Here is a 22,548-nt window from a genome sequence, read left to right on the forward strand (position 1 = left end):
TAATTTTACATTAATTTTAGTCATAATTATGTTAGCTTATACGAAAAAAAAATATCAAGCTAATTGTGTGGTAAATATTCGATCCAGGTTCCAACACTGCAGTTCTTATCAGAAAAACTCTACAGTTATATGGTCCAGTACAATGAGACAGTGAGGGGAGCTAGCATGGATCTTGTCTTCTTTAAAGATGCAATGACACATCTTGTTAAGGTTGGTCATGTTTATATTTTGTGATAAAATTTCTAAATACATTTTGTTGGTGAAGATATCAAGAATTATCCGAACGCCTCGTGGTTCAGCTTTGTTGGTCGGAGTTGGAGGTTCAGGAAAACAAAGTTTAACCAAACTTGCCTCCTTTATTGCTGGATATAAATCATTTCAAATTACTCTCTCCAGGTAATTTATCCTTGTTGTTGTAATGTTAATTTGACCCTTCCTCATGCAAAGAAACTAGCTGCGGGTAATTTGCAGAAACATTCATCCTACAGCAAAACATTTGTTTATAACAACACAAAAAGTCAAAACATTTGTAACATCATGTCAATATTTTTACAGAACATACAATGCACAGAATTTAATGGATGATCTTAAGATTTTATATCGAACTGCTGGTGGAGATGGAAAGGGAGTTTCCTTTATATTTACTGACAATGACATTAAAGAAGAAGGATTTCTTGAATACCTGAATAATATCTTATCATCTGGCGAGGTAATTCTATTTTGCACAGTTCCATGTTCTTTTTGCTAGATTTTTCCAACTTACAATTGGGAAAACAGAATTCTGTTTGTGAATATCTTTGTTCAACACACATAGCTTGCATAAGATTATGTGGAGATTGTCATTTTCATCATGTTGAGTAGTAACAGTACATAGTCCAACAGGACTTGCATCAACTTCAAATTTTGATCTGCAGAAAATCGTTAATCCAATAAAACTGTGAATCATGGATGACATGAGGTTTAGGACAAATGTGTCTTTCTCTGTAGATCTGATGGCTTGTCACTTGTCTAAACAGAAGCATTTTTTTGGTTTAAAATGTTGTTTGCATCTCCTTTCATCTCTTATAATTTTGTATCATGCTCTCTATCTTTGCTAATATAGGCAATGGTTTCTTTGATACATGTGCATTTTTCATGTATTACTGTTAGTATCTTTCCTCAAGTGATTCTTCTTGCACTTTATTAGTCTTTTGATGTTTTTGTCATGATCAGTGGATTCGCAATCGACCAACATACTTCTTATTTTGACTCATAAAACTTAATATTAAATAATCATTATAATTATTCTGTGGAATAAGATAGTCTTTGTATACAAGTTTTAAAAATGTACTTCTGCAACACCAAACTGAGGTCAACTGTCAGACATTAATGCAACCAGTTTGTGTTTATTCAGCTTATATGCTCAACTTTTGGGTGATTTTAAAGCATATATCTGTTTTCCACAAATTGAAAGTGATGTATCCACAGCATTAATTATAGTATTCCACAGTTAACTACTAGGCATAGCATAAATGTACTGTTTTTTTATGCTTTACTATGGCTGGTTTGAGTAGAAAAATGAGTGAGAGCAATATTGTTTACATATGCATTACAGTTTTTAACCAACTAAATTGAAATTGATTAAATTGTTTTGTAGGTTTCTGGTTTGTTTGCTCGCGATGAGATTGATGAAATAACTCAAGGACTTATCTCAGTGATGAAAAGGGAGTTCCCTAGAAGACCACCGACACAGGAAAATCTTTATGATTATTTTATATCAAGATCAAGAGACAACTTACATATTGTCCTCTGCTTCTCACCAGTAAGCGCAAAACAGGAATTTTTTTAGAAAAGTATTGTCTACTTCAAGAAACTAAATGTAATTTGCTCAAAATTAGCAAGCAGTGAATATAGAAAAAGGGATGTATTGTAATTTATCTTTTGCCATCTATTGCCCACATAAGAAAAATGTCATGACTGAATCAATGCATTCTTTAGTATTGTATGCTGTGACAGGATCATCCCACTGCAAAGGCCCTGTTTTATATATTATGAATCCTGTAGCCAAGTCAGTAGAACAGTAACACTGAGCAGTGACAAAATGTACCCAGGGTCATGAATTTAAACCTCAGTGGGAATGTGATTTTGTCTGTATCTGGTTCCCTACTTGTCAGAAATATCTGTTCCAGTTTGGCTGCAATGTCTTTCTCTCTCATTAATAAAAAAAATCCCATAAACAAACAAAAATCATTCTTGAAGCCATAAAGCCAATAGTAATAAGTGTGATGCAGGTAGTTCCACTGTTTTTTTCCTGCTATTCATTGCTGTAGCTTACATTGCTTGCATCTTGTCAGATAATTTCACAGTTCAAGACCTTTTGGTGACTTTGCGTTCTCATGTTTTAATAGATTGGTGAAAAGTTTCGAAATCGAGCCCTGAAATTTCCTGGTTTATTCAGTGGTTGTACCATGGATTGGTTTACAAGATGGCCAAGAGATGCTTTGGTGGCAGTTTCAAACCACTTTCTCTCAAAGATGGACATTGTTTGCAGTCCAGATACAAAGAGGCAACTAATTGAAACCATGGGTGTATTTCATGACAAGGTGGCAGAAACGTGTGTTGAATATTTTGACAGGTGGGAATCTTTTCATCTCTAACTAAATTAACGCAGTAATATTTCATGCAATGGCATGATTGGCAGGATCGCCCTACTGCGCATGTCCTTGCTTGGCGATCACAGCTATCGTATCATGATCATTAGGTTTGCAGGCTTGGCAGCCCAGGCATTACAGCCTAGCTGGATCAGCCACTTTTTTGTGACAAGTCTGAGCAAGATTTGAAAAATCAAGCTCCCGGTGAGGTTTGAACTCACGACCCTGGGCTAACCAGGCCTAACGCTCTACCAACTGAGCTCAGTGGTTTCACGGGTATATTGTGGCCAAGGTACACTGGTGCGCAAGCGCACAACTTGCCAGGCAACCTTCACATACACGTAGGGGATCTCTACCACCGTATCAAATAATGCAGTAATATTTCATGCAATGGCATGATTGGCAGGATCGCCCCACTCTGCAGGTCCTTGCTTGGCGATCACAGCTATCGTATCGCGATCATTAGGTTTGCAGGCTTGGCAGCCCAGGCATTGCAGCCTAGCTGGATCAGCCACTTTTCCCCTTTTTTCTCACTAAATTAATGAAGAATATAGTGAAATGGCAAGAACTAAAAATAATAAATGTGCAGATATCGACGCACAACCCATGTAACACCCAAGTCCTACTTGTCATTCTTGGATGGTTACAAAGGAATTTACAAGGAAAAGCATACCCTCCTTGCTGATCTTGCACAGAGAATGAACACAGGTAAAAAAAATATAAAAAGTATTAAGTTGGTGCCACTAAATAAGATCAGCAGCATGTCACATGTGTCCATAAATCATGACACTTTGTGTGCAAATGTTTCAAAATTATAGGTTTGGACAAGCTGTTGGAAGCTGGAGAATCAGTGGCTGTCCTTTCAAAGGAACTGGTTGTGAAGGAAAAAGACCTTGCTGTTGCCTCTGTGAAAGCTGATCAGGTCAGTAATAGGACACAAATTTCTACTTCATGTATTGTTGGTAAAAAATGTCTCTGAAAAAAATGACAAATACTGTAGAACTTGGTTTATCTGTAATTTCATGTGAAGGTGGAGGTGTAAATGACATTCATCTGTAGGTTTTAAAAGAAGTAACAGTTTCAGCACAAGCTGCAGAAAAAGTAAAGAATGCTGTTTTACAAGTAAAAGAAAAAGCCCAGATTATTGTTGACTCCATTGCTGTTGAGAAAACCGTTGCAGAAAGCAAGCTGGAAGCTGCAGAACCAGCATTACTTGCAGCCGAAGAAGCTTTAAATGTAATACCTACGTAATGCTTTTAGTGTCACATTAGCTTTTTAATGCTGTAGTATGTGAAGTAAAGTTAACTCTTTGTGGTTTTATAGTTTTACATTAAAGTAAAGTTTTACATTGTTTTCAGCAGACCTAACAATAGATTGAATCAAATATAAATTATAACTATTCAGACCATTAAAGCAGCCGACATAGCAACAGTACGAAAACTTGCAAAGCCTCCACACTTAATCATGAGGATTATGGATAGTGTGCTCATTCTTTTCCAACGACCTGTTAATAAAGTTGAACCTGATCCTGATCGGCCGTGTTGCAAACCCTCATGGAGTGAAGCTTTGAAGGTAGAAAACATTACCTTTTGTGAGTTCATTGCATACTTTTCATGGTACTTGCATTCATGATACGATATATGATTGCTTGATTTTTCATGAAAATTAATACGTTCTCATGATCTTTATATAGTTGATGTCTCAAAGTGGATTCATGGGCAATTTGAAGCACTTTGACAAAGACTCGATTAATGAAGAAACCATTGAGTTGCTTAGTCCCTACTTTGACATGGAGGACTACTCCTTTGAAAATGCCAAAAAGGTTGCCAAGTTAACCATTTGCTTACTACTAACCTTTTTGTAGTTTTAGTCATGTGAATGTGGCAGTTTAATGTTAATTTGAACTTGATTGGATCAAAAAGATCATTTGTGCATCTTGTGAAATGAATCCTTAATGTGTGATACCCACAATGTTGAGAAACATTATAAGTGATATAACTTCATGTATGGAGTAAATTTATACTAGATTATATTTGATAGGTTTGTGGTAATGTTGCTGGCCTGCTTTCATGGACCAAAGCCATGGCATCTTTTTATTCCATCAACAAGGAGGTGCTTCCACTCAAAGCAAACTTGGCTAAACAAGAAGCCAAACTTGGAGTTGCACTCAATGACTTAGCTGTGTAAGTTGAATAAAACTCACAAAAATGCAGCAGTGTTTAGTATCAAACATAGGTCCAACAGCCAATTTCTGCAAAATTGCTTCATATTAAAGGTCAACCTAGTTTTGGTATGTCCATTTAAAATGTCCATTTACACAGTGCACAAGCTCAATTAGATGAAAAGCAAAAGGAATTGGATGAAGTACAAGCTAAGTTTGATGCAGCTATGCAAGAAAAACAAGAGTTACTTGACGATGCTGAGTCATGTCGTAGAAAAATGACAGCTGCTACACAACTTATTGAAGGTTAAAAAAACTGTTCCCTAATTGTAGAAGAATCTAGCCCTCGATTTAGAATGGTCTGAATTCAAGCGATGCTATTTTAGGAACTTATTACCAATGATGGGAATTTAATTGTTTGATACAAAATCTTTTAGATTAAAGATGGCTAGTTTGGTAAAATGTAATTCAAAAAACTAACTGACCTAGAAACATTTTGTTTCAAACAATTAGCATACACTATTTATTTAAAGTGTCTTTTTTCCTTGCAACTTTCACTTAGTGTGTCGACAAATATGCTCACCGACTCATTTATTTTGATCAGGACTTGGTGGAGAAAAAATTCGTTGGACTGAACAAAGTCAGAAGTTTATGGCTGAAATTGCTGAGTTGGTTGGAAATGTGTTGCTGGCAACTGGATTTCTTTCGTACTGTGGACCATTCAACCAGGAATTCCGTAACTACATGATCAAAGACACCTGGGAGAAGGAATTAACACAAAGAAAAATCCCATTTATATCAGACCTTAATCTCATTGCTATGCTTATTGATGCACCTACCATTGGTATGACTATATGTTGCGGTTAAAAAAAGTTTCTCAGTCATGTTATAATATTTGTTGCTTTGGTTCGTTTGAGTTTGGTCATAGATTGCACATACAAACCTGTGATGACTGACAAACATTTAGGAATTAGGCTTAAATTGTATTTTAAACTATTCATACAATAACAATATATTTTATGTGAATAGGCCAACATGAAGTTCAATTGGAAACCAATCCATTGTTTGTATAATACAGGTGAATGGAACTTACAAGGTTTACCAAGTGATGATTTGTCCGTGCAGAATGGTATTATTGTCACAAAAGCAACTCGATATGCTTTACTTATGGATCCACAAGGTCAGGGAAAGACTTGGATTAAAAATCGTGAAAAGGATAATCAGCTCATTGTTACAACACTCAACCATAAATATTTCCGCACACATTTGGAAGATGCATTGTCTCAAGGAAGGTTTGTACCAGCATCTTGTTTGAAAATGTCCTGTTGTCGTTAGCAATGGTGATGGTACAAACAGGGTTTGTGTATGTGGTGATGAAAATGTACCTTTTTTATGTAATCTAGGGGCCAAAAGTTATAACTTGTGGACAAATTGCATTTACTTTATTGCACAGACCTCTTTTGATTGAAGATATTGGCGAGGAACTGGACCCAGCATTAGACAATGTGCTTGAAAAGAACTTCATTAAAGCCGGAAGTACATACAAAGTAATTAGTGTTTATGTTTTTGCTGAAATAACTGACTAAACAATAGTTTTCAGAAAAAAATGCTGTGATTTTAGGTGAAAGTTGGTGACAAAGAATGTGATGTAATGAGTGGATTTCAACTTTACATTACAACAAAACTTCCAAACCCAGCTTATACACCAGAAGTCAGTGCAAAAACATCTATAATAGACTTCACTGTTACTATGCAGGTAAGAAACCAAATTGAAGTCCTCATGAACATAATATTTCCTTGACTAAAAAACAAATTATCCAAAATGAAGTCAAACCAATCATGCTGCTTCTGTAAGACTTTTTAAATGCATTTATCAGTTGTTCTTTATCAGTGGAATTAAATTCTGATTGAAATTATCTTGTTTTAGGGTTTGGAAGATCAGCTTTTAGGCCGTGTGATCCTAACTGAAAAGCAGGAATTGGAGGCAGAAAGAGTAAAATTGATGGAGGAAGTCACTCAATACAAGAGGAAAATGAAAGAACTGGAAGACAACTTGCTTTACAAACTTACTAGCACCAAGGTTTGTTTCTAACACTGAACAAAATTCATAAACTTTTAATAAATTTACTGACTCTAGGGGTCACTTGTCGATGACGAGTCGTTGATTGAAATGTTGGCAACAACAAAAGAGATGGCATTAGAAGTAAGTGAGAAGTTGATAATTGCAGCTGACACCGAGATTAAAATCAACTCAGCTCGTGAAGAATTCCGACCGGTTGCAATTCGTGGATCAATCGTGTATTTCCTTATTGGTAAGAAATGTAAAAGAATGATTGAATACATTATTGAAAATTGATTTGTCGACAAAAATGATAAAAGACATATTTTTGTAGTGGAGATGTCCATGGTAAATGTGATGTATCAGACGTCACTTACACAGTTTCTTGGACTTTTTGATGAATCAATGGCCAAGTCGGTAAAATCACCAATACCTGCCAAGAGAATTAACAACATCATCGAATACCTTACATATCTTTCATTTAGGTAAAAAAAAACCAATCCTCAACACAACATGCACATGTCTTTGCTTTAAAAAATTGTTGGTACCGACTTTCTTATGCACAGTATTTTTGTGTTAAAGATACACCTGCAGAGGATTGTACGAGACACATAAACTTCTTTTCACTCTTTTGATGGCTTTAAAGATTGATCTAAGAAAGGGTAATCATCCAACATTTATGTCACATACATAGAAGATAATTTTAACTCCAAAATGATTATAAATATAAAAATAAATCGAGGCATTTCCATTGCAGTTCATCAGCAAAAAACATTATGTTGTGACTTGCAATGCAGGTTATCTGATAAGTGATAATCAACAATGTATGTTGTTAAAATAAAAAAAAAAATTATTTAAATTAGTTGTGACTTGAACAAATGAGATATTTGAGTTTCAGCTCAACAGTTCATGTGAGCAATAAACTTTACTCAATATTTCAAGGTGCAATTCGTTCAAGTGAATTTCAATCATTCATCAAAGGAGGAGCAGCCCTTGACCTTAAGTCTGTTCAAGTTAAGCCATGCAAGTGGATCTTGGATGTAACCTGGCTTAACTTGGTTCAACTACAAAAGCTTCCAGAGTTTCGTGAAATACTTAACCAGGTTTAAAGTTTTTTAATGCACTATTCTACTCTACAACCACCAGTGCCCTACGACAATATAATTTTTTAAAAATACATTATTCTGTGTAGTGCAGAATATGTTGATATAAAGAAATGCAGTTTTTGACTGGTGTATTTGTATAATAATTGGTTTGTAGATTTCACGTAACGAGAAGCATTGGAAGTCATGGTTTGACACAGAAGCCCCAGAGGAGGAGGTGATTCCAGATGGCTACAATGCTTCTTTGGACACTTTTAGAAAGTTGCTACTTATACGATCATGGTGTCCTGATCGCATCATGCCTCAAGCAAGAAAGTACATTGCAGATTCTCTTGGAAAAAGGTCTGATTTTTTAAAAATAATAACCAAGCATAGAGTTTCTGTCCCAATGTAAATGTCCATTGCTTATGTCAAGAACTCAATATTGCCGCTTTTGGTTTAACAGAAACAATATTCTTATACATTTGAACATATATCACTTGTCACAATGCCAACAATTCTAAGTGAAAATTAAAATAGAGAGAAAACATAAATACTTTGTTGACCGACATTCGGTTCATTGTCTTACATTTTCTTCAGTAGAGTACACAGAATCTGTTCAGTTAATTGTAACCTTCCACAGGGCTTGTTAGACAGTCCCTGTTAGACATCATTATCACCTATTTAAACACATTGGGGTTGGAATCCTTTTATTTCTATGTGATGAGAGTCTAGGCAACTTGTGCATCTAATTTGGAACATGTTGCTGCAAACGACCCTTATAGGCTTGAAAATTTGAAATACCTAACATAATTTTTTTATTGTGGTAGGTTCCAGTTTATCTATGACAAAAAAAATTGCTTTCTGGTTTATGTACATAGGTATTACTTACTTTTTGCCTATTTAGCCATATAAAATATTACTAAATCAGAGAAAATGTTTATCAGTTTGACAGCTATGTTGAAACTAAATATCTGCAAAGCAGGATATACCAATTGGTGTCCACAAATAAATTTATTTGATCGAAAGACTACAAAATAATGAACAGTAGAAACAGCATCGAAAATGGTGTGGCCACTGATAAACCTTTAAAGGATTATGAAGTCAAGCGTCCGTCTGCTATTGAAAGTCATAATGCACATATTTATCTCCTGATTCCACTGGAAAATAATAGAAATCTGATGACTTCATAATCGAATAGTTTTAAAAATGGGAGAAAACTAAGCATGCTTTATGAGTCAAAAAAAATTTGCAAAAAGTTTGATTGTGCAGATATGCTGATGCTGTTATTCTTAACCTGGAAGAAACTCATGGTGAAAGCACAATTCGTGTTCCCTTGGTCTGTCTCCTGTCACAAGGTTCAGACCCAACTGATCAAATATCAACACTTGCTAAGAAGAAGAACATTGACTGCAGAGCTATTTCGATGGGACAAGGTTTGCTAATAACAAGGGAACAAGAAATGACAGATATTAAGTGGAAAAAGAAATGCCAAACTGTTAACTTTAATACAATTTGAACAATGTTTACAACTCTATACTATTTTTCAGCAAACTGCAATTAAAGTCAGTTTAATCTCATGGTCTTTCACTTTGCATATAGTGAGCTTCCTTTCTTACAGGCCAAGAAGTTCATGCCCGGCGACTGGTAAGTACCCTAATGCAAACTGGTGGTTGGGTCTTGCTACAGAACTGCCATCTGGGCCTTGACTTCATGGATGAGTTGTTAGACACTGTTCAAACTGCTGAAAATGTCAACCCAGCTTTTAGGACATGGATTACTGCCGAGGAACACCCCAAGTTTCCAATAACTTTGCTTCAGTCAAGTATTAAGGTGCAGTAAGATTGTATGAACAAACAATGGTGAGGTAACATAGTGTTTATAGTTTACCAATGAACCACCACAAGGAGTTAAAGCAGGTTTGACACGAACATTCGCCGGAATATCCCAAGACCAACTTGATGTCAACAACCTTCCACAATGGAAACCACTACTATATGCCATTGGATTCCTGCACACATGTGTTCAGGTGAACAGCATGGTTTATTCAAAAACCCAATTCAACACAACACACTTCACAATAAAGTTTGTGTTCACAGGAACGTCGAAAGTTTGGACCACTTGGGTGGAACATTCCTTATGAATTCAACACATCAGATCATTATGCCACAGTTCAATTTCTCCAAAACCATCTTGATGATTTGGACCCAAAGCGTGGCATACAATGGTCTACTGTTAGATATATGATAGGTGTGATATTAAAATGATTCAGAGTTGATAGATAACTAAATATTGTACTAATAATAGAAAGGTAAATATTTATAAAGGTGAAGTGCAGTACGGAGGCCGTGTGACTGACGACTATGACAAACGTCTCCTCAACACATTTGCTACTGTCTGGTTCCATGAAGGAATGTTTAATGAGTCATTTTGCTTTCATACAGGATATATAATTCCTCCATTCAAAACAACTAGAGAAGTATGTTGTAATATTGTTTCTTGACTTATTGCTAACAGATTTAATTTACTCAAACATGTGAATAGATTAATTTAAGTTAATGGTTTAAAATGTGATCATTGCAATATGACAACAATTCCGAAAACCATTAAGATTTGCTTTACATGTAAAATATTTAATTAAATCTCTCCAAACGTTTCCTTTCACTTGTAGGTTATGGATGCGATTGACACACTGCCATTGACTGACAAACCTGAGGTGTTTGGTCTCCATTTGAATGCAGACATAACATACCAGACCAACACTGCAACAAGTATTCTCGATACAATCCTGAACATTCAACCTAAAGATGCAGGAGGTGGATCTGGGGAGACAAGAGAGTCTGTTGTCTTCCGCCAAGCTCATGACATGCTTGAAAAACTACCAGAAGATTATGTAGCTCATGAGGTATTTATTATATAGTTGTAAATATTACTTTTATGCATTTTTAATCACAGAGTTGGTATGTTTTGTGTTCACAAGTTGTACATTTTTTATTGCATAAAACATTCAATCAACATTTTAGACAAGATTAAACATATTTAGGTTCGTGCTCGATTGGTAAAAATGGGCTTGCTGAACTCCTTAAACATTTTTCTCAAACAAGAAATAGCTCGAATGCAAAAAGTTATTACACTTGTAAGAAATACGCTGACTGATTTGAAACTGGCAATTGAAGGAACAATTATTATGAGTGAGGTGAATATCTGCAGGCACTTTATACAATATGCTGGTTTATCTTACTCAAGCTAAACAATTTAAGAATCTTCGTGATGCACTTGACAATCTATTTGATGCAAAAGTTCCCACACAGTGGCGTAAACTGTCATGGGAATCTTCTACCATTGGATTCTGGTTTACTGAATTGATTGAGAGAAATGCTCAATTATCTCAGTGGATTTTTGATGGCCGTCCCACCTGCTTCTGGATGACTGGATTTTTTAACTGCCAAGGTTTTGTAATTTGATATAATTAGAAACATGTTCTCGTTACAGCAAACACCAGCAAAGCTTGTGTGTAAACATGTATTTAGTTGGTGGTGTGGAATAATTGTTGAAATAAATACTCAAAATGTAAGTATTTTCAACATGTTTGTAAATAGGTTTCTTGACAGCCATGAGACAAGAGGTGACAAGAATGCACAAGGGTTGGGCTCTAGACACTGTAACTCTCCACAATGAAGTTTTGAAGAACTTTAAAGAGGACATTTCAACTCCTCCACAGGTTTGTTTCTTGTAAAATATATCAAGTGTGCCCAGACTGGGATGCTATTTGATATATTTACTCCATAAACGTTTCATGCAGGAAGGTGTTTTCATTCATGGCCTCTTCTTGGATGGTGCAGCGTGGGATAGACGTAACTCCCGTCTCATTGAGTCCCAGCCCAAGGTTTTGTTTGTACCCCTACCAGTGGTGCATGTTTTTGCCATTAATTCAACTGCACCCAAAGATCCGGCACTGTATGTTTGCCCGGTGTACAAAAAGCCTTGCCGCACTGACCTTACCTACATCACCCCACTGTGGCTAAAAACTGTCCCCAAGCCCACTCACTGGGTGATGAGGGGGGTAGCTCTACTTTGTGATATTAAGTAAATGCTTTAATAAAAACTATTATTTCGTGTAATTTTATGTTGTTTATGGTTTGCCTTCTATTTAAGATGTTAATAAATACATATATCTACTCCTAACATGAGGGCATGTTGCGTTTCAATGCTAAACATAGCTAGTATATTTCAAATTTTGGAAAACATAAAATCAAAATATATTTGCACCACATGATCGATCATAAAAAATAAAGATATGAACACAGAAACAAAATTTGCACAGCTCCCATCAGAAAAAGCACTGCCAGTATATGTTAGTGTTTGCTGCAAACCCATTTAAGTGAAGATGGAAGATTGGTCACATTGGTTGCACATGTCCAGGAACATTGGCAAGCATATGCAGAGGAAGCTGCAAGACATTCTAAGTTGTCAGTTGTCATGATGTTCATGATTTTTTGAACATCAAAAAATATTATAACTTGCCTTCACTTTTAACAAGTTTTTTCAAAATTTTTGCAAAATCTGGCATGTTGTTGCGTAAAAATAGATAATCCACATCTTGCTTCCACCGAAATTTAGGGAATCGTTCAACTTTAAAATCACAGCTTGTACATCGCAAATGGTCACAGCATCTGTAAATTATAACATATTCTCAAACCAAATTACGTTTTTTTTATCCTTTAATTACAACATTCCTTGTTTACAAATACTACACTAAATGAAAATCAAACATACACAATTGAACATTCTGTGAATCAAAGGCAAGCAACTACTACCTTTTTTTGGTCATGGTGCAATGACCGAATGTTGCATTTGATCCACCAACATATATAGATGAACATCTGCAAGGTTGAAAATATTGATAAGCATTATAATTGTCTGCATGCCAAACATTTACTTGTTCTTAACTGTCAACAGGAAGCAGTCACATTGACAAATTCTTAAAACTACAAATGGTTCAATGCAAACCTGGAGATGGTTTTACTTGCTTGATTTGGAACCTCACCCTGGCAAAAAAAAACAGGAAACCAGTTTTATATGTAGCTTTCCAACTGCAGTGTCACATGTCAAAAAGGATTGAATTGCACACATTCAGAAAAAATTACTGTTTATTTGAAAAGAACGATTTACTTCTGCTTTTGATGTAGCTTTACAATTCACATCTATGTTATCATCTAAAAAATCCAGGTCATCTTCCATGCTTTGGCAGGGTCTGATAAATAAGTTTAAACATAATGTTTAAATATAAAATATATTAGTAAAAAAAATTATAAAATAATAGCACAGGTTACAGTAAGCCCAATTACATGTGCGACCGGAAGCGAATCGGGTTGGCCAGAAGTGAGATGAATGAAACATCCCAATCCAATCCATAATTCGTATGTGTTTACATGTGAGTTTTGGTAATTTTTATTGTCTAAGAAACGTGGTAAAATAAACAAACATCTAAAAATAAATGAGATTCTCAAGAACAGCATGCCGTTTGCGTTAAAATCTGAGTAAAAAAACAATAATTAAACTAAAAATAAGTGTGCTTGAATCCATTACACTGCGTGCAATGTGGACAGTCTACACCTAAAACAAATTTAAAACTCATATCAAGCACTTATCTTTTAATGTTTATCAATTAGCTAATGCAATGTGACAAACTTCAAAAAACCCTTCACATTCTTCTGTGCTCCGAGTGGATTGAAAGCAACGCGCATTCAATACACCTCCTTCGAACGGATTGAGCGCTCCGCCGTTCCTCTTGCGCAAAAAACGGGAGAAGCTATTGAGCGAATGCATTCAAATTCGCCTCAATCGTTCATGTAAACGGGCTTAGTGTTACATATTTCACAAGACTAACAGTAATAGCTGTATGTCTGGTTTTGCTTACAAATGTATATTTTATATCTTGGTATTAGCACTACGTATTTAGACCACTCGTAGGATGGTCAGTTTTTAAAGCCACATTACAATTCCAAAAAAGATTAGACATATTTCTTGCAATGAAAAGTATATATTTTACTGTATACATCACAGAAAATTGGTATTTATAGTGGGCTACAATGTTTCTTTGTCCATACAGAAGATACTTTGCGATGTTGGTTGTGCGGTGAATGAGGAGAAAAATATGTATGCAACAGCCAAGCAATATTTCTTGTACAGGTGCAGCTTTGTGCAACTTTTGTGTGTCATTTTACATCACATGTGGTATTTTTTTTTATAACTGGTCAAATTTAAAATGTACCATTTCCCTATTAAATTTTGGAGTGATTTTAAATTCCAGCATGCAAAAAACTGCACAGGAGTACCCATGGTGAACAATTATCTATGTCTGACTAACACCATGCTTTATAATGTATTTTTTGACTAGAAATTTAATCATTGCACTTTAGCTATATCTATTAGTGTATGATGTACAGAACATGACCTTTTTTAACTAATTTTGGTGCAGACTATTTACCCACATACAACCCTATAATTTTCCACCGGTTAGGAACTCTGGTTTAAACATTCTAACAACTTTTCGTGTTTAAAGACACTTACTGAGGGTTTGTAGAAGTTTTCAAAGTAGAATTAAGAGTCTTCTTTTTTTCCAAGATATTAAGGTCATTTTCAATATCATCTAACAAATCATCTAAATCACCCATAACTGTCAAAACCTATTAAATTTCTTAATATAAACAACATTCATTATGAAACCAAAAAAACAGGAAAATTATGTTGGTTATTATTTTTACTGTTTACTACACCAAAAAAGTATCAAGGATACAAATAGTTACCCTGAGGTTTAGGAATAAGTGTAGCAATAAAAAGTACTAAGTTTTGAAAACATGTTTCATTATTGCTGGAGGTTTGTTGCTGAAACTACTGGTTGTCCTTTAAATGAATAAACACTGCAAAAATATCTATTTTTTTCCAAAATATCCAGCTGCAAACTTTTTTTTTCGAATTTGGTCATCAGGTTTTTCTTGTTTTTGTTTTCTTAGCTTTACAATTTCCCCATGTTGGTAGCGAGCAATTGTGTACGGGTCGTCAACCAAAGACTCTGCATACGATGTCAAACCACAATGAAATCGAACAGGAATGTTTTTTAGTGCCTCAATCCAATTGCCACCAGTAACTTTCAGGGTTAGAAGGATTTGAACAATTGTACAAATAGTTAGCGATTTTCTACCAGTGACACCTCCCCACTTAAGGTACTTGGTAAGTGGAAGTTTTTGGCATTGAATATCCTCTGACATTGCAATGGCATGAGTTAAATTTGGCCTTTCAGGCTGATCCACCATTGTACCAATAATATAAATCTTGTCATGCTGGAAGTCAGTCATTTCAGTCTTAGCATCTGGTGAAAGATAAACAAGTTTTTCTCTTGGTAAAATGTCATCCCCAAAGCGCAAATATGACTTGTCAGTAAATGTTACACCATTTTCAACCTTTTCAAACTTGTTTCTCATGGTTGAAACTAAAGTGTGTTCTTTCGGCAGATTGCAAAATACAAAGTGAAATGCATCATGAAAACCTTTGTTCTCAGCATAACCACGGTTAATTTGTGACAAACATTTACCCATTCTAGTGTTAAATTTTGAATTAAATCGACAGTCAAACACAAGTGGTTGGCCAAACAGCTTTGCATTCTGTAAAAAATGTTTCGAGGTACAGTTTTTTTTTGTTCCACTCACATATCGAATAATTTTGGCCTGTATTTGAGCCTTACTCATTGTTTCTGCTTCCTTTGCCAAAACTCTTTTCTTTTCTTGAGTTACTTTAAGTTTGTTTTTCTTAGCACCCTTCTTTAGAATGTGGGTATTAGTTTGAGGTGTTATTGCCAATCCGTGCAATGGAGAATAGATTTTTAAAGTTTCAAAAATCTTTTCTTTTCCTCTATTGTTTTCATATTCCAGCACCTTTGGTTTTTCCATTTCCAAACCACAATTGTATGCCTCTTCCAGTAAGAACTGATCATAAGTCATTCCAAATCTTTCCCGATCAAAAAGTAATCCACCTAAAGTTTTGTCTTTTTGTTCATGGAACGTGTTTGCTATTGGTGAAAAACTTTGGTGCAAAGTACTAGGCACATTCCATTTATCATCCAAACTTTTACGAGTTACTCTTTTTTGTACAGCAATATTCAATCCAACCTTCAAGTTTTGAAACTGCTCATGAGACAGTTCCTGTTGTGCCATTTCCATGAGATGGTCCGTGCTGTTGTTGGTTTTTAAATCATCATCATCATTTTTCTTTAGCTTGTACTGTTCTAAAGATACAAGGCGGCACTGCATCTTACGGCAAACATTTCTTTCGGCCAATACCACTCTACGCAAACGATACCCCAACATCACTATTATTCACCCTTGCCGCACAGAAAACACGCACGCTTCAATACAATACAAACTTGGCAAAATGACGAAATTTGCAAAATGACGAAAAAATCTGAAATTTCGTTACGCACCACTGCATATTATTGCATCTTGTGAAACGACTATTTTAAATTCAATGCAATCCTGCACATGATCACTATGGAGACTAGGGATGAGCCAAGGCGAACCCGAATAGATTAGCCGAATATGAGCACAGATTTCATATTCGTACGAACCCGAATATTGCGCAAGATTTGTATGGCCGGGTCCACACTCACGCTTTGCGCCGGCGGATTCTTTGTTTGTGTCATTACACGCCCGCATGCGGGCGTACGCTCGGGACCCGGCCCATGCGAATATTTATTGAAGCATAATGGTTGTGTGATACAACAACCGCCAAAGTTTTTGTCTGTTTCGCATGACCAATAACGGTAGCACACCGCTTATAACGCCACGAGAACTGGTGTAGTTGCTTTTGGTTTATCACCACGATTGAACAAAACGTAACGAAAATGCCGTTGCGATTGTAGCAAAATCCCGGTGGTCTAACATCGTATTATAGTTCTGGGCGCTGCTCGTAGCACGGGTTTTCGTCACCAAAATACAGAGGCGCATTTGAAAACAAAAGAACAGAAGTCCTGTGTAGTTCAACATTATATTTGGCCAATCATGACATATCGGCTTTATTACGTTATGTCAATCAAAGTGTAGTATTTCCTAAACACTAGCGGTAAAAGCAACTGTTCGTCTGAGATATAGTATACAGACCCGGTTGTTGGTTTCCGAAAGTTTATTAAACTTGCGGAAATCAACTGTATGCAATTTATTTGTCGTATGATATCAAAACAAAAGTTGATAAAGCAACATACTTGCGCACGTGATGCAAACGACCAACTATTATTGACGTCACACTTCACATGCGCGAATAATGTTTCTGTTTATTTAGATTCGCACGAACCCGAATCTTTGTCCATTTAGCACATCTCTAATGGAGACAATATCTATTTTGGATACCTAAAGTGCCTTGGTAAATCGGTTCTTTCCTTAGATACAACAATGCACTTTGCCGAACTACATGACATACAATTACAACTTGAAGATTTATATAAAAGCAACGACAGGTCTGATTTTTAGTTGTGCAGTGGTGGGTTGTTTCGCAACACAACACATGTTTAAACCTTAAACGAGACCCCGAACATTATAACCATGTTGGGACTCGTTTATAAGACCGCGAATTAAAAACTGAAGGTCTATATAAGCACGCCCGGTCCTTAACGACATAGGAAAAAACGACAAGGTAAACACATGAGGAACATCTGGACACAAGACCTTAGGGGTACACCCCGGCTGGGTGACCGTGGTGTACGCTCGTGGGGTGCGATTGCGTCTCGGGCCTTGCACCCAAAGGATCCGATTAAGTCTCGATGGCAACTTGGCCTCGAAGGCAACTTGCCTTCTCTATCTCAAGGATACTGTTGGAGTTAAATAACTCCTTTACACAAGTCTGTGCGTCTTCTAAATAGTCTAACTCCTGACTAACCATATACATCCACCAAGCTTCAAGCCAGTCCAAAGTTGTTCATAAATTCGTTTATTGTCAATAATCCAGTAATATAATACAGCACAGCACAGAAGTTTCTTCAAAACATGGACAGTAATAAAACAGAACCAATTAACAGCCTATAGACCCTTACACAGCAACACATAAAACACAATGATTTGGCAGTTCAAACCTCACCGGGAGCTTGATTTTTCAAATCTTGCTCCGACTTGTCAGGAAAAAGTGGCTGATCCAGCTAGGCTGCAATGCCTGGGCTGCCAAGCCTGCAAACCTAATGATCGCGATACGATAGCTGTGATCGCCAAGCAAGGACCTGCGCAGTGGGGCGATCCTGCCAATCATGCCATTGCATGAAATATTACTGCATAAACAGAGCTGCGTTGAATTTAATAAATAATCGTTTCGCAAGATGCGATTATGTGCCGCTCGTGGCCCTCAGGAGTTCCACAATACGGCGATTAGTCTTCGAGCAAATGTGTGTTTACATCTCCATGTTCACAGCACATCATTCCAAGAAACGCAACATTTTAATAGCAAAGCTATTATAATAGTTCAAATGCTCAGTTCACGACCGTTTTTCTAACGAAAAAAAAACAACCCTTGGGAGGCAACGATTTTCTTCAATTGGGTTCCGCGAAGAGCATAAAAGTCGTTTTGGTTGGTGCTGGATCTTACGAAAGTAAATTTATGTACAACTTTGATTAAATCCTGAGCCTCTCATGGAGCGATTCTTCTTGTTCATCACGTAACAAGATTGTTCGCACATTTCAATATCAAAAACATTTCATAAATCTCTGTTACCAGAGGAGAATGTTTGTTGATATACACAGCTACTTTTGAATGGTAGGATCGCCTCACTGCGCAGATCCTTACTTGGCGATCACAGATAATCAACTTCATTTCATTTACAGGCTTCGCAGACCAGGCATTACAGCCTAGATGGAGCAGCCACTTTTTCCCGACAAGTCGGAGCGAAATTTGAAAAATCAAGCTCCCGTCGAGGTTTTAAATCACGACCATGGGCTAACCAGGCCGCACGCTCTTCTAACTGAGCTACAGGAGCGTATATTGTGGCCAAGGTACGCTGGTGCGCAAACGCAACACTTGCCCGGCAACCTTCACATTACGGAAAGAAGTGGCTGATCCAACCAGGCTGCAATGCAATGCCTTGGCTTCGAGCCTGTAAACCTCACTAAGAAGATATTCTTCAATTTTAAGCTCCTCTGGCAAGAAAATTTGTTTGGACGTTTCGGTCGTTATTCAACAGACCTTAATCAGAAAATATTCGTTTTCCCCTAAATTTATATTGCTTAATGATGTCTTTAACCAACCTAAACAAACCGTTTGAAACTGTTACCATGATGAATCTCGCTGCTTGTGTTGCGATGTATTTTTGACATAAAGCAGTCGAAGGTAATCTGATACGATGATACCACTTTCAAAATTTTTATCAATGAGTGACACCACTTTTTTGTAGTAATTTTATTTTTGCTGTGTAAATCAAACAATATTCGTCATTGTATGTATTTGGTCCAAACCATCAGATTTTAAAGTGGGAATGTAATTTAGGCTTTCACCATAAAACAGCATTACTGGCCAGTTTTGCAATTAAAACAATGTAGTTTAAATGTTTAAGGATATTAAACAAACAAAATATCACATGTATGCATCAAATAAAATGTTGAATCCTTTTTATGACTTCCAATACTTTTTTATTAATTCGCTTTTCGGACTGAATATAGGGCTTCTTTGAAGTTTGTCTTTGTTAAGGTTTGGTCTATATGTAAACCGAGTTATAGTGTCTTGGTCTCCTTTGAGCATGGATTTTGCGTGTGGTGTCAGACCACGATGAAATTTCAATGGAATGTTTTTGAAAGCTTCAATCCAGTTACCATCAGTATGCTTTAAGGTTAAAAGGATTTGCACCATTGTCGTAACTGAAAGAGACAGTGTGTTGGTTGTACCACCCCACTTTAAGTATCTTGTAATTGGAAGTTTTTGGCATTGAATTTTCTCTGACATGGCAACAGAGTGAGTTAAATTGTACTTTTCAGGCAGATCCACCATGGCACCAATAATGTAAATCTTGTCATGTTGGAACTCAGTCATTTCAACTTTAGCATCTGGTGAAAGATAAATAAGTTTTTCTCTTGGCAAAATGTCATCCCCCAAGCACAAGTATGACTTGTCAGTATATGTTACAATATCATCAAGTTCATGATATTGATTTTTCAAGAATGAAAGCATAAAGCTGTTTTGGGGTAAATTGCAGAACATAAAACTGAACCCATCATGGAAGTTTTTGTTTTCCTGGAAACTACGTCTAACTTGAGTTGCACAACGGGTGTGCCTTGAGTTATATGTTAAGTCAAACCTGCAATCAAACACGAGGGGCTGACCAAACATCTTTGCATTGTATATATTGCGTCTGCAAATAGCATTAATTTTTTTTCGATTAACACAACGAATAACATAGGTAGGAGAGTCTTCATTCGGTTGTAATTTTTGCTCATTTTTTGCAATCTCAGTTTTTAATTTTTGTTTGAACCTGACCCTATTTTTTCTTGCCCCCTTTTCTAGCAAATATCTGTTAAGTGCCATTGTCACACGGCCATGAATATGTAAATCTTGAAGCAATAATTCAAAAACCTTTTTTCTTCCACCATTATGCTCATATTCCATAACTTTTGGCATTTCAATTTCCAAGCCACAATTGTATGCCTCTTCCAGTAAGAACTGGTCATAAGTCATTCCGAATCTTTCCTGATTAAATAGTAATCTGCTCAGAATTTCTTCTTTTCTTTCATGAAACACATTTGCAATAGGCGAAAAACTTTCGTGAAAAGAACTAGGTACATTCCATTTCTCATTGCTAACTATACTAGATGCAATTTTTGTATTTTGTATTTGTTCATGTGACAATTCCTGTTGTGCCTTTTTCAGAAGCTTCCTTACATTGTCACTGAGTGGTTTGGAATCAGTGGTTGTATCCTTGTTTTTGAAAGTTGCTTTTGTAAAACATACAGGATGGAACTGTAACATGCAACAAACACCTCTTTTAGCCAGCACCAAGTCACTGAAAGGCGTTATCATTGCCTCTGAACTAGTGGCAAAACCAATTTTCACATACAACAATGCCCAAGCTCTGGTGGCCAGGAAATAATTAACAAGTCGAACCTAAACAAAACATCTGTTGACACAATTTTGAATTTTTGAATGCAAGTCAACAAAATTTTTTCCGACACACATAACTTCAACAGAAATTTTTCTAAAGACATAATATTTTTTATACTTTAAACATTTTTATGCAGTGAATATTAATATGCAGTGTAATGAGGCATAACTTAGTTCACAGATATGTGACTCAACTACACATCGGTCCCTCTAAAAACCCATTGTATAGGCATTGAGTCTAGGCATCGAAGGCATTGAGCCTAGGCTAGGCATAGACTCAATGCCCCAGTCTGCAGAATATGGCAGTTCTCGTTGAGATCTCGGGTGTGCAAGACTACATATTTTCATGTGCGCGCGTACACTACCGACGACCCCCAAGCCCGCGTGCAACGAAAACGATAAAATGTCTTTATTTTAATTGTTTTACATATAGACATTCGCGTGCCGAAAAATTTTCGTGTGCAGTCAAAAAAATTTGGCGTGTAAACAAAAAAAGTTTAAGAAAAATTTGCGCGTGCAGCTGCCACACTCTGCAGACTGGTCAATGCCTACGACACCAACGAGTCAATGTCTACAATGACATTTTAGAGACACCCACTACACATAGCCTATACCAAATTTTTCAGAGCAATGTAGTGCTAGTGGTGCATCCTTATTATGATATAATCACTGTCACTGATGTTACTCCCAAGGCAAAGTGCACAAAATGCAGTTTTCTCTGGTTATTACTGCAACTAACCACAAACAACAAATTCCAGGCATTAAATTCGAAAACAAGACCCTAAACAGACCAAATACTGGACTTAATATTACGGTTAGTCACTAAGTAGAGTAAGTACTAAGTAGACCGTTATCATTTCGTCGAAATAAAAAAAAACTAAAATTTCATCATGCATCACTACACACAATTACATGTTGAAAAAAGACAATATCCTTAACTCAATATTGCCCAAATAACGATACAAAATCAGATTTAAATACCAATTAATGCAATATTCGAAGTAAACAACTTTACGTCCGATCAGAAGGAATATGATATACAGCGTACGGCCTAGGACGGAAGATGCACATTCCGAATATTAAATACGTGTGCCCAAAATACGCATTGACATCTTGTTCTACTTGCCTTGCCTGCATTTAAGGCAATTTTTAAAAATCGTCGATTCAGAACATTTTTTAAGTTGTAATCAAACACGTCGCTGCTTCTTTAAGCTGGTCACTATGCTGCAAACTGTACAGTAGATCATGCAGCACTATTGTATTGTTGCGTCATAGACACGCATCTCTTGTTCAAATTATTTCGCTGGAGTCAGTCAACAATCGAGTTTAAATAAACTCTTTGCTTGTGTGAGTAGGTTTAAAGAAATTATCTCTTGCTTGTGTGAGTATAGGTTTAAAGAAATAATTCGTTGTTGAGTTAAGACAGAAACGGCCACGCTTTCGTCGAAGGAAAACTTAAAAGTAGACAATTGCATGGAGTAACTGTGCGTGCAG

General features: G+C 36.3%; 4 protein-coding genes across 4 annotated transcripts in view; 1 reads left to right on the forward strand and 3 right to left on the reverse strand.

Annotated features, from left to right (window-relative positions):
- LOC145905438 (dynein axonemal heavy chain 8-like) overlaps positions 1–12,077 on the forward strand; it is a 30,976-nt gene extending 18,899 nt beyond the window's left edge. Inside the window, exons 59-90 of the mRNA XM_082992641.1 lie at positions 88–210; positions 266–396; positions 556–709; positions 1,637–1,801; positions 2,388–2,614; positions 3,220–3,338; positions 3,449–3,552; positions 3,690–3,866; positions 4,035–4,202; positions 4,324–4,452; positions 4,671–4,813; positions 4,952–5,097; positions 5,396–5,635; positions 5,870–6,083; positions 6,245–6,338; positions 6,413–6,547; positions 6,719–6,871; positions 6,929–7,103; positions 7,185–7,335; positions 7,433–7,512; positions 7,793–7,953; positions 8,111–8,295; positions 9,205–9,368; positions 9,554–9,765; positions 9,818–9,961; positions 10,032–10,182; positions 10,260–10,411; positions 10,604–10,837; positions 10,976–11,128; positions 11,193–11,382; positions 11,532–11,653; positions 11,735–12,077. Of these exons, the coding sequence (XP_082848767.1) occupies positions 88–210; positions 266–396; positions 556–709; positions 1,637–1,801; positions 2,388–2,614; positions 3,220–3,338; positions 3,449–3,552; positions 3,690–3,866; positions 4,035–4,202; positions 4,324–4,452; positions 4,671–4,813; positions 4,952–5,097; positions 5,396–5,635; positions 5,870–6,083; positions 6,245–6,338; positions 6,413–6,547; positions 6,719–6,871; positions 6,929–7,103; positions 7,185–7,335; positions 7,433–7,512; positions 7,793–7,953; positions 8,111–8,295; positions 9,205–9,368; positions 9,554–9,765; positions 9,818–9,961; positions 10,032–10,182; positions 10,260–10,411; positions 10,604–10,837; positions 10,976–11,128; positions 11,193–11,382; positions 11,532–11,653; positions 11,735–12,022 (5,184 nt within the window). The 3' untranslated portion in view covers positions 12,023–12,077. The remainder of the gene's footprint in view (positions 1–87; positions 211–265; positions 397–555; positions 710–1,636; positions 1,802–2,387; positions 2,615–3,219; positions 3,339–3,448; positions 3,553–3,689; positions 3,867–4,034; positions 4,203–4,323; positions 4,453–4,670; positions 4,814–4,951; positions 5,098–5,395; positions 5,636–5,869; positions 6,084–6,244; positions 6,339–6,412; positions 6,548–6,718; positions 6,872–6,928; positions 7,104–7,184; positions 7,336–7,432; positions 7,513–7,792; positions 7,954–8,110; positions 8,296–9,204; positions 9,369–9,553; positions 9,766–9,817; positions 9,962–10,031; positions 10,183–10,259; positions 10,412–10,603; positions 10,838–10,975; positions 11,129–11,192; positions 11,383–11,531; positions 11,654–11,734) is intronic.
- Positions 12,078–12,140: 63 nt separating this feature from the next.
- On the reverse strand, positions 12,141–14,648 carry LOC145905440 (cilia- and flagella-associated protein 418-like). Its single transcript, XM_082992643.1, has 6 exons — positions 14,506–14,648; positions 13,105–13,186; positions 12,943–12,980; positions 12,750–12,815; positions 12,457–12,605; positions 12,141–12,382 (listed from the first exon to the last, which is right to left on the reverse strand). The coding sequence occupies exons 1-6, from the start codon at positions 14,607–14,609 to the stop codon at positions 12,288–12,290; spliced, it is 534 nt and encodes a 177-aa protein (XP_082848769.1). The 5' UTR covers positions 14,610–14,648; the 3' UTR covers positions 12,141–12,287.
- A 204-nt stretch (positions 14,649–14,852) lies between these two features.
- On the reverse strand, positions 14,853–16,335 carry LOC145905439 (uncharacterized). Its single transcript, XM_082992642.1, has one exon. The coding sequence runs from the start codon at positions 16,296–16,298 to the stop codon at positions 14,868–14,870; it is 1,431 nt and encodes a 476-aa protein (XP_082848768.1). The 5' UTR covers positions 16,299–16,335; the 3' UTR covers positions 14,853–14,867.
- A 3,041-nt stretch (positions 16,336–19,376) lies between these two features.
- LOC145906218 (tRNA methyltransferase 10 homolog C-like) lies at positions 19,377–21,065 on the reverse strand. The gene has a single exon (XM_082993641.1). The coding sequence runs from the start codon at positions 20,971–20,973 to the stop codon at positions 19,573–19,575; it is 1,401 nt and encodes a 466-aa protein (XP_082849767.1). The 5' UTR covers positions 20,974–21,065; the 3' UTR covers positions 19,377–19,572.
- Positions 21,066–22,548: the final 1,483 nt, after the last annotated feature.

Source organism: Ascidia mentula, chromosome 6 (genome assembly GCF_947561715.1).
Source record: "Ascidia mentula chromosome 6, kaAscMent1.1, whole genome shotgun sequence".
NCBI lineage: Eukaryota > Metazoa > Chordata > Ascidiacea > Phlebobranchia > Ascidiidae > Ascidia > Ascidia mentula.